General features: G+C 38.5%; 1 protein-coding gene across 1 annotated transcript; it reads left to right on the top strand.

Annotated features, from left to right (window-relative positions):
* Nucleotides 1-5,456: 5,456 nt before the first annotated feature.
* Nucleotides 5,457-5,921, top strand: LOC131876771 (uncharacterized). The gene has a single exon (XM_059222248.1). It carries the CDS (start codon nucleotides 5,457-5,459, stop codon nucleotides 5,919-5,921), a length of 465 nt encoding a protein of 154 aa, XP_059078231.1.
* The last annotated feature ends 8,098 nt before the right edge of the window (nucleotides 5,922-14,019 follow it).

A 14,019-nucleotide genomic window follows, 5' to 3' on the forward strand; every position in this document is an offset into this window, starting at 1 on the left:
ATATAGGTCAGTTATTAGATCATTTTGATAGATCATATTGTAAGATTATATCAGTAATGAGAAGATAATGTATATGAGGTCATTTGTGTAAGAGATCAATATTCTATAATGATCTGTAGATGATTTTGGATGCACTCACAGAGCGAAGGTTATTCTGGTAGGGGTTTAGGGTTTCAGAACTGGAACAGTCAGAGCTTGAACCAGAACTCGATCTGGCATAGCAGATGCATTAAATGAGTTTAGTTGTATGTTTCATTATTCAAAGTGACTGTAGTCAGTGAGACTCCTTTGTGTTGAGCAGTGTGCTCTAGGCTGTAAGCCTTCCTGCATGTGCAGGCCCCCATATTATGTAATATCTATTCATATGGCCAGTGGATTGATATTATGGGTCACAAATCCCACCGTGGTTTTTCCTCTATGAGGTTTTCCACGTATAAACTGTCCGTGTTATGGTATTCATTTGTGTGATTGGTTCATTGATTGCTTTACTTCTTTCAATTATATATGTACCGATATACCGGTTGGTGAATGCATGTTATAATAAGGTTAAAATTGAACATTTCGGTAGAACACTGATTCACCCCCCCCTCTCAGTGTTCTTGGATTCCAACAAAGTTGGACTGTGAGAGAAGGGTTTTCTAGAATTTTGTGTAAGTTGTTGTGTTGCAGCCTGTGAGGATTTAATCCTCTTGATTGTAATTGCAAGTATTGAAGATAGTTTTCAAATAATAATAATATATTATTTTGTTGCAAATTGTTGTGTTTTTCCATGTCTCGAGTTCTTCCCTCATCAAGTGGTATCAAAGCTAGGTTGTTCCTCGGCCTGTGGATAGATCACCGAACGTGAAGCAGTTCGCACTAGGACTTGTGATTGTGGGCTCGAAGTCAAGATGCCTCCAAGAGTGATGCGCAATGACATAAATATGTGTGTCAGAAATGCTTTGGTAGACGAGAGTTTTAGGGCCCTCCAAAGACAAATTGATGCATTGCAAGAGGAGTTGAGAAGAGGGTTTAATCCAAGAAGAGGAGAAAGTGAAGACGAAGAAGAGGTTGAAGATACATCTGAGGAGGAAGTAGAAGAAACAGTAGATCAAAATCAAGCTCGATTGTTAAGGGCCATTTCTCAGATCGGGAAGAGACACATAATCGAAGTTGCCAATTATTCTAGAAATCTAAACCCGAAAGAGCTGATCAACTGGATTAATGAGATGGAGGAGTATTTTGAGTACGAGGAGATAGAGGACCCAGATCGGGTCAAGTTTGCAGAAACAAAGTTGAAGGGTCATGCAAAACTTTGGTGGAAAGAGGTCCAGCTTAAAAGAAACAGGAGAGGAGAGGGAAATATCACTAAATGGGATCAGATGGTTGAGAAGCTGAAGAAACAATTCACTCCAATAGACTACGAGTTGGATCTGCTGAAGAAATTGCAAGTATTGAAGCAAGGTAGCCAATCTCTCAAGAAGTATACAAAGGAATTTTACAAAATGATCATTAGAACAGGCCATGCAAAGGTCAACAAGGAGAAAGTCGCATGTTACCTTAATGGGTTACAACCAAGTATTCAAGAAGAGCTAAGCCTGGTCAAAATGGCCAATATTGAAGATGCTTATCAATTTGCATTGAAAGTGGAAGAGAAATTGAATAAGACATTTGAAGAGAAACAAAGGGGGAAAGGTAAAGGTGGAAGAGGTGGTGGAAGATCCTTCAAGAATCGAAATGAGGATCAGAAGAAAAATGATGATGTGGGTACTAGCCAAAATCAAAAGGGTGATAATTTCTATCGCTCCCGTGATCAAAATAGTGGTGAAAAACAAGGAAGAGGAAGAGGAAGACTTGGACAAGGATCCAGGAGAGATGGTTTTAGAGGAACTTGTTTCCAGTGTGGTGAAGAAGGGCATAGAGCCTATGAATTTTTCACAACACCAAGGAAGGACAAACAGAAGAAATGAAGGCCATGCACGAGTTGCACATGTAGATGAAGAACCCTAATCTGAATATTTTTTATGATGTTGAAAGGGGGGAATCCCTAGTGGTCAGGAGAACGCTGATAAACGAGGAGAAAGAACCAAATCAGAGGAGTCGTCTATTTTGCACCAGATGCAAATGTGAAGATAAGTGTTGAGTTGTTATAATTGATAGCGGAAGCAAGAACAATCTGGTGTCCGAAGAGATGGTCATGAAGTTGAGGCTGAAGAGGGAAAGACATCCAAATCCATATCAGATTGCCTGGTTACAAAAGGACCACAAAGTTTTGGTCAATGAGAAGTGCTTGGTGAAATTCAAGATTGGTATTACCGTGATGAGGTACTCAGTGACATCATACCCATGGATGCATGTCATATGCTGTTAGGGATGCCATGGTAGTTTGATAGGCGTGTTGTACATGATGGCCATGCTAATACCTACACCCTAACAAAGGATGGAGTTCGCCATAAGTTGAAGCTGCCGAAGGAGGTGGAAGAAAAGGTATGTAGCAGTGCTAGAATATGTTTTGTTTATGGAAGGAAATATTTGGAGGGCATGAAACATGAACCTGTGTGTTTTGCTTTAATTCCTAAAGCGGATATAGAAGATAGTAAAGAGGTTCCTATAGAAGTTTTTGGTTTGTTGAATGAGTTTCAGGACATTGTGTCTGACAATGTGCTTGAGGGTTTACCACCATTTAGAAAGATCAATCATTAGATTGACTTGATCCCTAGAGCCAGTTTGCCAAATAAGGCAGCCCACATAATGACTCTAGTAGAGAATGAAGAGTTGAACAAACAAGTTCAAGAACTATTGAGGAAATGATTGATCCGAGAGAGCTTGAGTTCGTTTGTGGTACGTACAATACTAGCACCAAAGAAGGATGGGGAGTGGATGATGTGTATGAACTCTAGGGCCATAAACAAGATAATAATCAAGTACAGATTTCCCTTGCCAAGGATGGATGACCTTATGAACTATTTGAGTGGAGCACAATACTTCACCAAGATTGATTTGAAGAGTGGATATCACCAGATCCAGATTAGAGAGGGGGATGAATGGAAGACCGCCTTCAAAACCAAAGAAGGCTTGTATGAGTGGTTAATCATGCCTTTTGGGCTAACCAAGGCACCAGGCACATTCGTGTGACTCATGAACAAGGTACTTAAATAATTTCGAGGCAAGTTTGTTATTGTCTATTTGGACGATATTTTAATTTTTAGTAAGACACTGGATGATCATTTAATCATTAGTTGTTGATTATACCACCATTTAGAAAGATCAATCATTAGATTGACTTGATCCCTAGAGCCAGTTTGCCAAATAAGGCAGCCCACATAATGACTCTAGTAGAGAATGAAGAGTTGAACAAACAAGTTCAAGAACTATTGAGGAAATGATTGATCCGAGAGAGCTTGAGTTCGTGTGTGGTACGTACAATACTAGCACCAAAGAAGGATGGGGAGTGGATGATGTGTATGAACTCTAGGGCCATAAACAAGATAATAATCAAGTACAGATTTCCCTTGCCAAGGATGGATGACCTTATGAACTATTTGAGTGGAGCACAATACTTCACCAAGATTGATTTGAAGAGTGGATATCACCAGATCCAGATTAGAGAGGGGGATGAATGGAAGACCGCCTTCAAAACCAAAGAAGGCTTGTATGAGTGGTTAATCATGCCTTTTGGGCTAACCAAGGCACCAGGCACATTCGTGTGACTCATGAACAAGGTACTTAAATAATTTCGAGGCAAGTTTGTTATTGTCTATTTGGACGATATTTTAATTTTTAGTAAGACACTGGATGATCATTTAATCATTAGTTGTTGATTAACTTGAAGAAGTGTAGTTTTGTGAAGGAGTTGGTGTACTTGGGGTTTATTGTCTCAGCAGAAGGACTTAAATGGACATAAAGAAGTTGAAGGCTATTTTGGAATGGCCTAACCCAAGGACTGCTACTAAGGTGAGGTCTCATCATGGTTTGGCTAGCTTTTATAAAAAAATCATTAGAAACTTCAGTGGTATTTGTGCACCCCTGACTGAAACAATGAGAGGGGATAGAAAAGAGTTCAAGTGGAGCATGAGAGCAACAAAAAGTTTTGATATGTTGAAGAAGAAGGTGACAGAGCAACTTGTTTTAGCCCTTATAGATTTCAATAAGGTGTTTCAGGTGGATTGTGACACCATTGGTAATGCCATTGGAGTTGTTTTGAGCCAGGAAGGTAGGCCCATTGCATATTTTAGTGAAAAGTTAAATGATGCAAAGAAAAAGTTTTGTTTATGATTAGGACTTTATGCAATAGTTCAAGCATTGAAGAAATGGAGGGATTATCTATTGCCAAAAGAATTTATTTTGTATACTGATGATCAAGAATTACAGTACTTGAACAACCAAGAGAAATTGAATCAAAGACATCTGAAATGGGTGGAGTTTTCGCAGAGTTGCACTTTTGTCTTGAAGCATGGGAGTGGGAGGTCTAATAGAGTTGCATATGCCTTAAGTAGGAGGCAAATTTTGTTGACAGAGATGTAGTTTGAGGTGGTTGGGTTCAACGAACTCAAGACCTTGTATCTTGAGGATTCAAATTTTGTAGAGGCTTGGAAAGCTTGCAAGGAGCCTATTACTTTGGATAGGACAAAATGGTTGGATTTTATAATCCAAGATGGCATGTTAATTAAGGGAAGATAGTTGTGTATTCGGAGGAGCTCAATGAGAGAGATTTGGATCAAGGAAAAGCAAAGTGGAGGAATGCCAGGACATTTTGGTCAAGATAAGACCATTGCCATTATCAGTGAACACTATTATTGGCCTCAGTTATCACAAGATGTGAAGAAATTTGTGCAAAGTTGCAGAGTATGTCAGTTGGCTAAAGGAGTAAGTCAGAATATAGGGCTATATTAGCCATTACCTGTACCTAAGAGGCCTTGGGAGGATATAAGCATGGATTTTGTTCTTGGTTTACCAAGGACACAAAGAAGAAATGATTCAGTATTTGTGGTGGTTGACAGGTTTTTAAAGATGACATATTTCATTCCATGCTAGAAGACCCATGATGTTGTCCACATTGCTGATTTATTCTTCAGGGAGGTGGTGAGACTGCATGGTCTACCAAAAAGTATTGTTTCAGATTGTGATACCAAGTTTGTTGGATACTTTGGAGGACCTTGTGGAAGAAATTGAAGACAGATTTGAAGTTCAGTACTGCACACCATCCGTAGATTGGTGGGCAAATATAAGTGGTGAACATGAGTTTGGCTTTGAAGTTCAGTACTACACACCATCCGTAGATTGGTGGGCAAATATAAGTGGTGAACATGAGTTTGGCTAACCTACTAAGATGCTTAGGAGATAAACCCAAGGGATGGGATCTGATCTTACCACATGTAGAATTTACTTACAACAATTCTATCAACGGGAGCACTGGTAGATCACCATTCCAAATTATATATGGAGGTAGTCCAAGGACCACTCCAGAATTAAGGCAGATGGACCAGGAGAAGCATACAAGTGTTGAAGCTGAAGACTTTGTAGAACACATCAAGAATATACATGAGGTAAAAAAGCACATTAACAATATAAACCTGCAGTATAAGGCGAAGGCAAATCAGAAAAGGAGGTATAAGGAGTTCCAGATTGGTGACGAGGTGATGGTCCATTTGAGGAAAGAAAGGTTCCCAATGGGAACATACAATAAACTGAAGATGAAAAAATTTGGTCCTTACAAGATTTTGAAGAAGCATGATTCAGGGAACACATATGAGGTAGAGTTGTCAGATGGAATTAATATTTCTCCTATGTTCAACATTGCAAACTTAACAAAATATCATGAAGGTGGCATAGAGGAGGAACCAGTGTTAGAACAATGTAATATCCCTGCACCTACTTCAGAGAAGGAGGAGATCAAAGTAATTTTGGATAGCCATGTGGGAAGGACTACTAGAAACAAATAGTATGAGGAATATCTGGTGAAATGGAGGGGAAGACCTATTGAAGATTCATCATGGCTATCCAAGACAGAGGTTAACCGTTTAGGTTTTCCTCAACCAACTAAGACGTGACAGGGTCACTTTTCAAACAACCCTAGGTGTCTGATGCAAGAGCATCTGGTGGTGTAAGCGCAATCCTCCATCACCCCAAAATTTATTTTTTGATAGTTTTCTTTTAATGTTTTTACATTTTTGGATACCCATTTGGGCGAATAAGAGATTCTAGCTTTTAGAATTGTTCTATTGCTTTTTCTAACTGACATGCTATTTTTAGAAAGTTTTAATTTGAAGGCGGATGGATCCCAAAATTTGTAGGAAGCTTTAGAATGGAAAAATAAACACATTGGCGAAAGAATCAGGTTAAAATCATTAACTGTTTGAAAGTTATTCAAGTTTCAGTTTCCCTAAAATCTGATAAAAATTCTTTTGAATCAAATTTGAGGCATTAAATGGTCTCGAACATCCCTGAAAATGGCAAAAATCGATGGAGGTGGTTCATTACATAACTAGGGGGTGGAGTTTCTACCCTTGGGCCTAGTGTAGGGGATATTTGGGGCACCTTATAATGTCTAATGTGTCCCAACTTTACCCTCGTTATGGTTGAATCCCCATGTAATCATTTAGATTTGTTATATCTTATAAGTACATATATATTCCTAAGCCCTAGAAATGGAAGTATTCTATGAATTATATCTGCATCATTATCTAACTTGGTTGCAGGTTTCCAAGGTAGACTTATCTCATCTTATTTATGAGTAAGTATTATATCTCTAACTATTTTATGTTCCTTGTTTCATTTGGATTTGTGAATTCAGGGAAAATTGCAAGGTAATCCAAAAAAGGAACATTACAGGTGGTATCAAAGCTTTGATCTTGCCAACCTATGAGGTAAAGATAAAACAATGCATTTTAGTCAATAAGAACAATCTAATAATAATTGTATTTGCGTGTATACTCCGTGTTTCCATATATTTATGTTGTGTATGCTCTATGTCTTTGCATGTATGCTCTACATCTTTATGTGTATGCTCTGTGTTTATCTCATACCTGATGTGTTTCCAACATGTGTTTTTTGGTTGATCTAGACTATGAGAATAATGAGAGTGAACCAAAAAGATATGAATTTATGTAGGAAAGAACATTGAATTTAAGGTGATAGATGTGTGTCATGCTCTTAATCCTTCTCTCAATATAAGGGAAGTTTGCCCTTTCTTTGTCTCGAATAGATATCCATAGGGCCAACCAAAATGGTCCTTATGATTACAATGGATGGGAGAAAACTTGTCTTAAAATTACAAACCTTGCAAATATCCAATCATTGGTTGAGATAACTCACATTGAAATAAAGAAATAGATACATGCCTTGTGATAATATGAAAGTTCTACAACACAAGCTACATATATCACAAGATTGAAGGATTAGTTAGGGACCCTCACATTGAAGAAGATTTGGCTAAAACTACCTTTTCTTGAGGACAAGCAATCTTAGGAAGGGCAGACTGTCATCCCCCCACCCTAAAACTAATATACATCACAAATAAGTTAATTGAATTATTTATAGTACATCACAATTTTCTAAAACCTAGCCAATTCCCTTTTGTAAACATGTAAGTTTGATGTTGGTTGACCTAGGACAATGTAATGTAACCAAATCATAACTTTAATAAATAAATTTAGGCAATGAAATATATATGAGGGTCAACTCAATATGAAGACTAATTTGTTTTAGGGTCGACTCAGGGTGAATTCACAATAATGGTTCCCACTTTTTTGCCACTTTTGACACTGAGATGAACAATTTTAAAATAATCTTCAACTTCTGACAACTATAACTTTTAAACTATTAAGAATTTGAAGATGATGTAAATTAGTGATTTGTAGAATTTTGTCTGTAGATTCTATATATATTTTTTTCAAATTTTTTTGAAGGATTTTTTTTTAATTTTTCCATCTCCCTCGAAAAGTAGTTTTTTACAACAAACTACATTTTTTAAGAGTGATGTGCCTCCCGAAACGCATAACTTTTTTTCTATAAATGATAAAAACTCAATTCTTTCGAATTTTGGTTTTTAACATCAATATCCAAGGCTTGCAGTTGGTTTGATAGTGATATGTTCAATATTTTTCATTTTATTAAGTTTTGAAGTCTGACTAGTCATAATTCAGACATAGGTTTACGTTTGAACACATAACTTATTCTATATATATCGAAATTCAATTTTATTTTTTTTGTTAGAAAGAAGACATCAATACCCAGGGCTTAGATATTTTTCATAATTTTTTTTAATTAGTTTCCTATTTTTCCCAATGCATTGAACAAAGAAGTTCATGTTCGGTGAAAAACCTATATTTGGTAAAATTAAAAAAACAAGTTCATAATAAACTCAATATGTAATAAAATTATATTCATTGGAAAGCTTGCTTTGAGGACTATAATACTACATTTTGGGTTGTCAAGATCATTCCATTTGAGCCTTCAACCAGAGGTTTCAAGGCCAAAAATCTGCAAAAAAATGTAGAAATCTTCAAAGAAGTGTTAAAAAAGGGGTTCGAATGAAGGGGGTTTCGAGCGAACCCCCCATTTTTAGGGGGGTTCGAATGAAGGGGGTTCGATCGAATCCCCACGCTATAATTGAAAAACGACATAAACGTGCATTAAAGGTGTTTCGCTTGAAAGATGGGGTTCGAGCGAAGTGGGGTCTTCGCTCGAACCCCAAAGGGTATTCCGTTCGAACACCCCCACTTTGCTCGAACCCCCCATAAACAAAATTTTCCACTTTCGCCAATTTCCTTCGTTGGAAAAAGTGGGAACCAGCTTTGTGAGTTCACCCCTCAATATGAAGACTAATTTGTTTTAGGGTCGACTTGTTTAGTGTCTAAATTGAATTAAAATTCATATATATTCTCAAGACCGACTCCCCTTTGAATAATAACAAAGGGGCATTTATTTAAAAGGGAGATAGGTGCGGTTACCTCCAGGCAGAAATATTTATGGAATAAGGAGAATATTTATAATAAGGAAGTGATCTTGTTTAATTAGCAAGAAAGGATAGTGATTATAATTATCTTATGTCAAATAATTAAAAGGTAGCAATTTGTTAGTTAAAAGGGTAAAGCAAATAGATTATAAAGAGACACGACCTTTGGGAAGAAATATTCCTTTAGGGGGATATATATGTGTGTGTGTGTATGCACACACACATACATATTGTAGCATCATAAAATTGTGACCCTTGCAATTTCGACCACATCTTAGGCCCTCACCTATGCGACTGCATCTCTCTACTCGACTGAGACCCCTCTCTACACCTTCATCCCAAGTCTTCTCCCATCTCAGTCCTGATGACACCTCAAGGCCCTATCCAGGCCCCAAGATAGGGCAGGACAGGGGCGTGGCGCCCCTATCCTCCCCCTTAGGGTGGCCCTAAGATGGGTCCATCCGACCCTTGAACCTAATTTGCTTCTTGAGAACTTAAATCCTCCGATGTCGTCCTTCAATGAGATGAAAATAATTCTCCTAGGCTAGTATAAAAGGGGATCTATTTATCTCATTTGCATAAGCAGAAAATATATAAGCATACAAAAGAATAAGCGAAATTCAGGCGGAAGGTCTCCATTATCGTCATCAAGCATTTAAGTTCTCTTATTCATGTGTCTTCTTCATTCATCCATTGGAGCAACATTGCAACATTTATTTGCAAGCATATGTGTGTGTTAGGGTTTTGTCATGTTACATGCCATTCATACAACATTTATGATTACATTCAAGAAGCAAAGCAACAATCATCAATCAATTGCAAATCTACAAGGTATACATTTCCATTATTTACATTTAAGCATTTGCAATTACTTTCGTTCAAGGTTGATTCCTCAACCGGGGTTTGATTGAGGCAAACCCCTATCCACAACCCTTCTTCCCTTATTTTTTGTGTGTAGGTTGCAGGTTGCAGGTGCGTAGCTGTAATTGTAGGTTTGGACTTCATTTGCAAAGACGGAAAAACCCTTTTCGACACGTGGATTTTTTGGAGGACAAAGTACACTTTCAACTTGGTCCCAACAACTTTTCTCCAAATTTGCAGGGCAGATCTGTATCAGTCTAAATATCATAGATCCAAAGTTACAACGCGATCCTAAATCGGTAGCTCCCTTATTTCATCCATTTTTGTCTCCTTTTCCACATAGTCAACATATCTATTTACAAAAGAGGGTAAATCACATTTCAATAACTTAGTATTCACATCCTTATTTCCCTTGGATTTGGATTAGTGGATTCAACCCTTCTTTTGAATGTAAAGTATCTCTCAAGTGAAAATCATTCTAGTGGTTTCCTTTCTCTCTCCTAGGTGGGGAACCACTAGTATCAAATTTTTCACTTTACACATATTTATGCATATACATACATATGTATGTACATACATGTATATACATACATGCATACATGCATACATCCATACATACATGCGTGTGTGTGTGTATACGCATGTATGTATGTATGTGTTGGTTAACAAATTTGTTACTTTAGCATTATACTCTCTTGCCCATATCAATGACAATCTGACCAACAATTGAGTCAGTTGCGATGGTATTTGCAAGTACTCTGCTTATTTTACAAGGTGCAACTACCTTCAAAAGATATGCAATGAATGAAAGCAGGGTATGCTTTTCACCAGAAAGCAGGAAAGGTAAATCGACACCTACCAATAACCATGAAAGTAGATGCGAAAGATTAAACTCAAAATGAAGTGAATGTAGATAAATAACACAAAGTTTACTTATTCCACACCCACAAATGTTATCTGGGAAAGAACAGCTGACTCTTTTCAATAAATGATTTAATCTGAATTCAAAGCCCCACAATTAAATACATATAGCTCATTATATTAGAATAACATTGAAGAGTCACCACAAAGAAACACAGTTCACTGCAATTTAAAGAAAAAACATTACGAAATTCAAAGATTTAAACATATCTTCTTTATTTCTTCACTGTCAAAACATGAGTTCACAGAGTCATCCCTTTGTACAACGAGACTACATGAAAAGATCAGTTTTTTCCTCTTCTTTTATCTAAAAAACCCTTTTTATAACTAGCATCCATTTGCAGTTTCAAAGTAAAGGTTGTTAGAGTAATTGGGTCTTTACTTGATTAATTAAACAATATTTGTTTAATTCTTTAAGTTCCCTATTATCTTTTTACACTTAAGCTAACATTAGGTGCATAATAATTAATTCTTTTATTAATTATTATGTGCAAGCCTAGGTTTTCCCTTTTAGGGTTTCTTGACCTATTAGAGGTTATTTTTCTTTTCTTTGTATCATTATGACATTATACATTTTGGTGAATATTGAGCTCTCATCTTTTGAGCATATTTTTTTGTGTTTTTGTCTTTCAGATTATTTGCTTCCTTGTTTCTCCCTGTAATAGATTAGTCAGCTTGCAGAAGATCTTCAGGTTCCTGTGGTGTTGTATTTTCTCAACTCCAACATGGTATCAGAACCTAGATCTGTAGCTATCTATTCTTGTTTTTCAGAAATTTTGCATTGGAAGTAGATCGGGGGTTTGAGGAAGTTTTTTTTGTACTTAGGGATAAGCCTTTTTCTGAGCACTTTGGGCCTAAACGGACCTCACCATCATGCTCAGAAGGCCCAAAAACCCCTTATAGTCAAATAAAATTTGCCTAGTTTTGACTCTTGAGCATCTGGGTGTGATTTTTTCTCCAACACCAGGGTGTACGACCTTGGCACACAAATCGAGAAAAAAATTTAAAAAATTATTTTTGCCTATTTATGACATGCAGTTCGAATTTTTGATTAAAAAAAAAAATCATCACAAAATCAAAAGTCAAAAAACGGTGAAAAAAAAAGCAAGTTTTTTTCAAAATTTTTTTTTGGGGTTTTGCGATTGCGCAAGGTACCAGCACTGACAGTTCGGCTACCGTACGACGACCGACCCTACCAGTTCGCCCACCTGTAGGCTCTCACCGGCCCGGCCCTCGGCGGCACCCCCTCCGGCCCCGCCTTCTCGCCCCCGTCGGCCCTCCGACCCCCGTCAACCCCACCCTGTCGGCCCCCCGCTAGTCCTTCGGTCACCGTCGCCAGCGCAAACCTCCACCACCGCCGCCCCGGAAGCCACCACTTCCACCCAGAACTCTTCGCTGCCACCCGGCCCGACCACAACCACTGCCGCCATCCGACCACCTCCTCCTGGCTCCTCCATCGAACCACCACCCTCTAGCCTTTTTGAGGGGGGGTTCGTTTTTTGGTCATACCTTGGGCATCCAGAGTCATTTTTTGGAAAACGAATAGGCGTCGGAAAGCTGGTTCCAATTCGGACCTCGTGGTGTTGGATTTTTTTTTTCCGAATCTGCTGTTTGACTGTACTTTTTTCCAGTCAAAGTCTAGTCTCTTTTCTACACTTTCGGGGCTGTAGAATGTGCAAACGGACTCCGTTTTTCGAAAACGAATAGGCATTGGAAAGCTCTCATTATGCTCTATTCAGATTTGTGATTTTTTTTCTTAGAATTTTCATCAGGTACATGAGATATCAGTTTGAATTTTTTTTGCTTATGCACTACTTCCTTCTCATCAGTATGTACTAGGGTTTGAGTTTATCTATTGTGTGGGGGTGTTTTTTCCTCGCTTTCTGTCATTTATATCAGAAATCAAGAACACCAAAAATCTCAAAACAAACAAACCCTTCCGCATCTTCTGTCTATTCTGAAAGATCACATAAAAAAAAAACAAGCAGGTGCAGGTGGAGAGTTTTGTTCTCATGGGAGATCCTTCAGTTGAGTTGTTGACTTCCCACAATTATCACACTTGGAAGCCCTGCATCATGAGGCTTCTCAGGGCATGGGGTTTGTGGTCTTGTTTGGATGGGGTTCAGCTTGTATTACAACGTCCTTATGAGCTTCTTCAACACATGAACAAGATGGATGAGGCCATGGGTTTTCTCTCCTTGCATGTCTCTGATAGTCTTCTGTTTAACCTTGATGAGTTGCTCACTCCTCGGGCTATGTGGTTGAAGTTTGATTCTCTCTTTGGGAGGGTTAATGAGATTCAGGCATTACAGATTGAGACAGAGTTGGTTTCTTTGTCACCTAATTCCTTTCCCAGGATTTTTTAAACAAGTTCAAGACTACCCGATCTGTTCTTCAGGGATGTGGCAAGATCAAGACAGACACAGAGTGCATTCATTTGATTCTTTCGAAGCTTTGGGGTCATTTTCATTTTTTTGCCCCTGCTTTCTACTCCACCATGGATGGCTTGGGTGCTCGTTTCAACATGCCTACCTTTGATGTCTTTTGTGAGCGTTTGTCTCGTGAGCAGTCTCATCTTTCTTCGCTGGATATACTTTCAGGATCCAAGAACAAAGCATTGGTTGCTCAGTCCTCTAAGGAGAAACAAAAGTAGAAACTAAAGCCGAAGAAGCCTTCTGCAGGTAGTGAGCATTCCTCCAAGCCTGCTCCTAAGTGTGAGTCTAAACCACCATTTCCTTGCAAACAAGGGAAATCCTCATAGTCTGGTGAGTCTTTCTCCAAGACTAAGAAGAAATCAGGAGACACTTGCAGTTTTTGTGGCAAGGACAAACATCCAGTTTCCAGGTGTTGGAAACGTTTAGAGGCTTTAGAGGAAGCCATGCTGCAACATCAAATTTCCTCACCTTAGGCGTCTTCTCCTTCCACAGGGAAAGGTCATGCTCTCACTGCTCGAGCTTCGACCTATGGGTCCACATGGATACTAGATTCTGGTGCTTCTCACCATATGATTCACACTCAGCAGTTGGTTACTTCTCTTGCCTCTTGTGGTACTTCACAAATTGCAGTGGGTGACTCGGTTCAGCTTTCAGTCCTGGGTTCAAGTTCTGTCTCATTGGATGGGGGTACTCTGCAGGATGTTCTGGTTGTTCTTGACATCTCGATGAACTTCCTATCCATTTATCAGATTTGCCACTCTGGCTTTGGTAAGACAGTTGAGATCTCACCACATGATGTGGTTATTCGAGACCTCCATGATTCTGATTTAGTTGTTGCTACTAGGAGTGTTGATACTGCTTCTCGTC

Source organism: Cryptomeria japonica, chromosome 6, assembly GCF_030272615.1.
Source record: "Cryptomeria japonica chromosome 6, Sugi_1.0, whole genome shotgun sequence".
NCBI classification, from domain to species: Eukaryota; Viridiplantae; Streptophyta; class Pinopsida; order Cupressales; family Cupressaceae; genus Cryptomeria; species Cryptomeria japonica.

Excerpts from the sequence above, each read along its gene's own strand:
- LOC131876771 (XM_059222248.1), top strand. The coding sequence starts at position 5,457 with ATGGACCAGGAGAAGCATACAAGTGTTGAAGCTGAAGACTTTGTAGAA.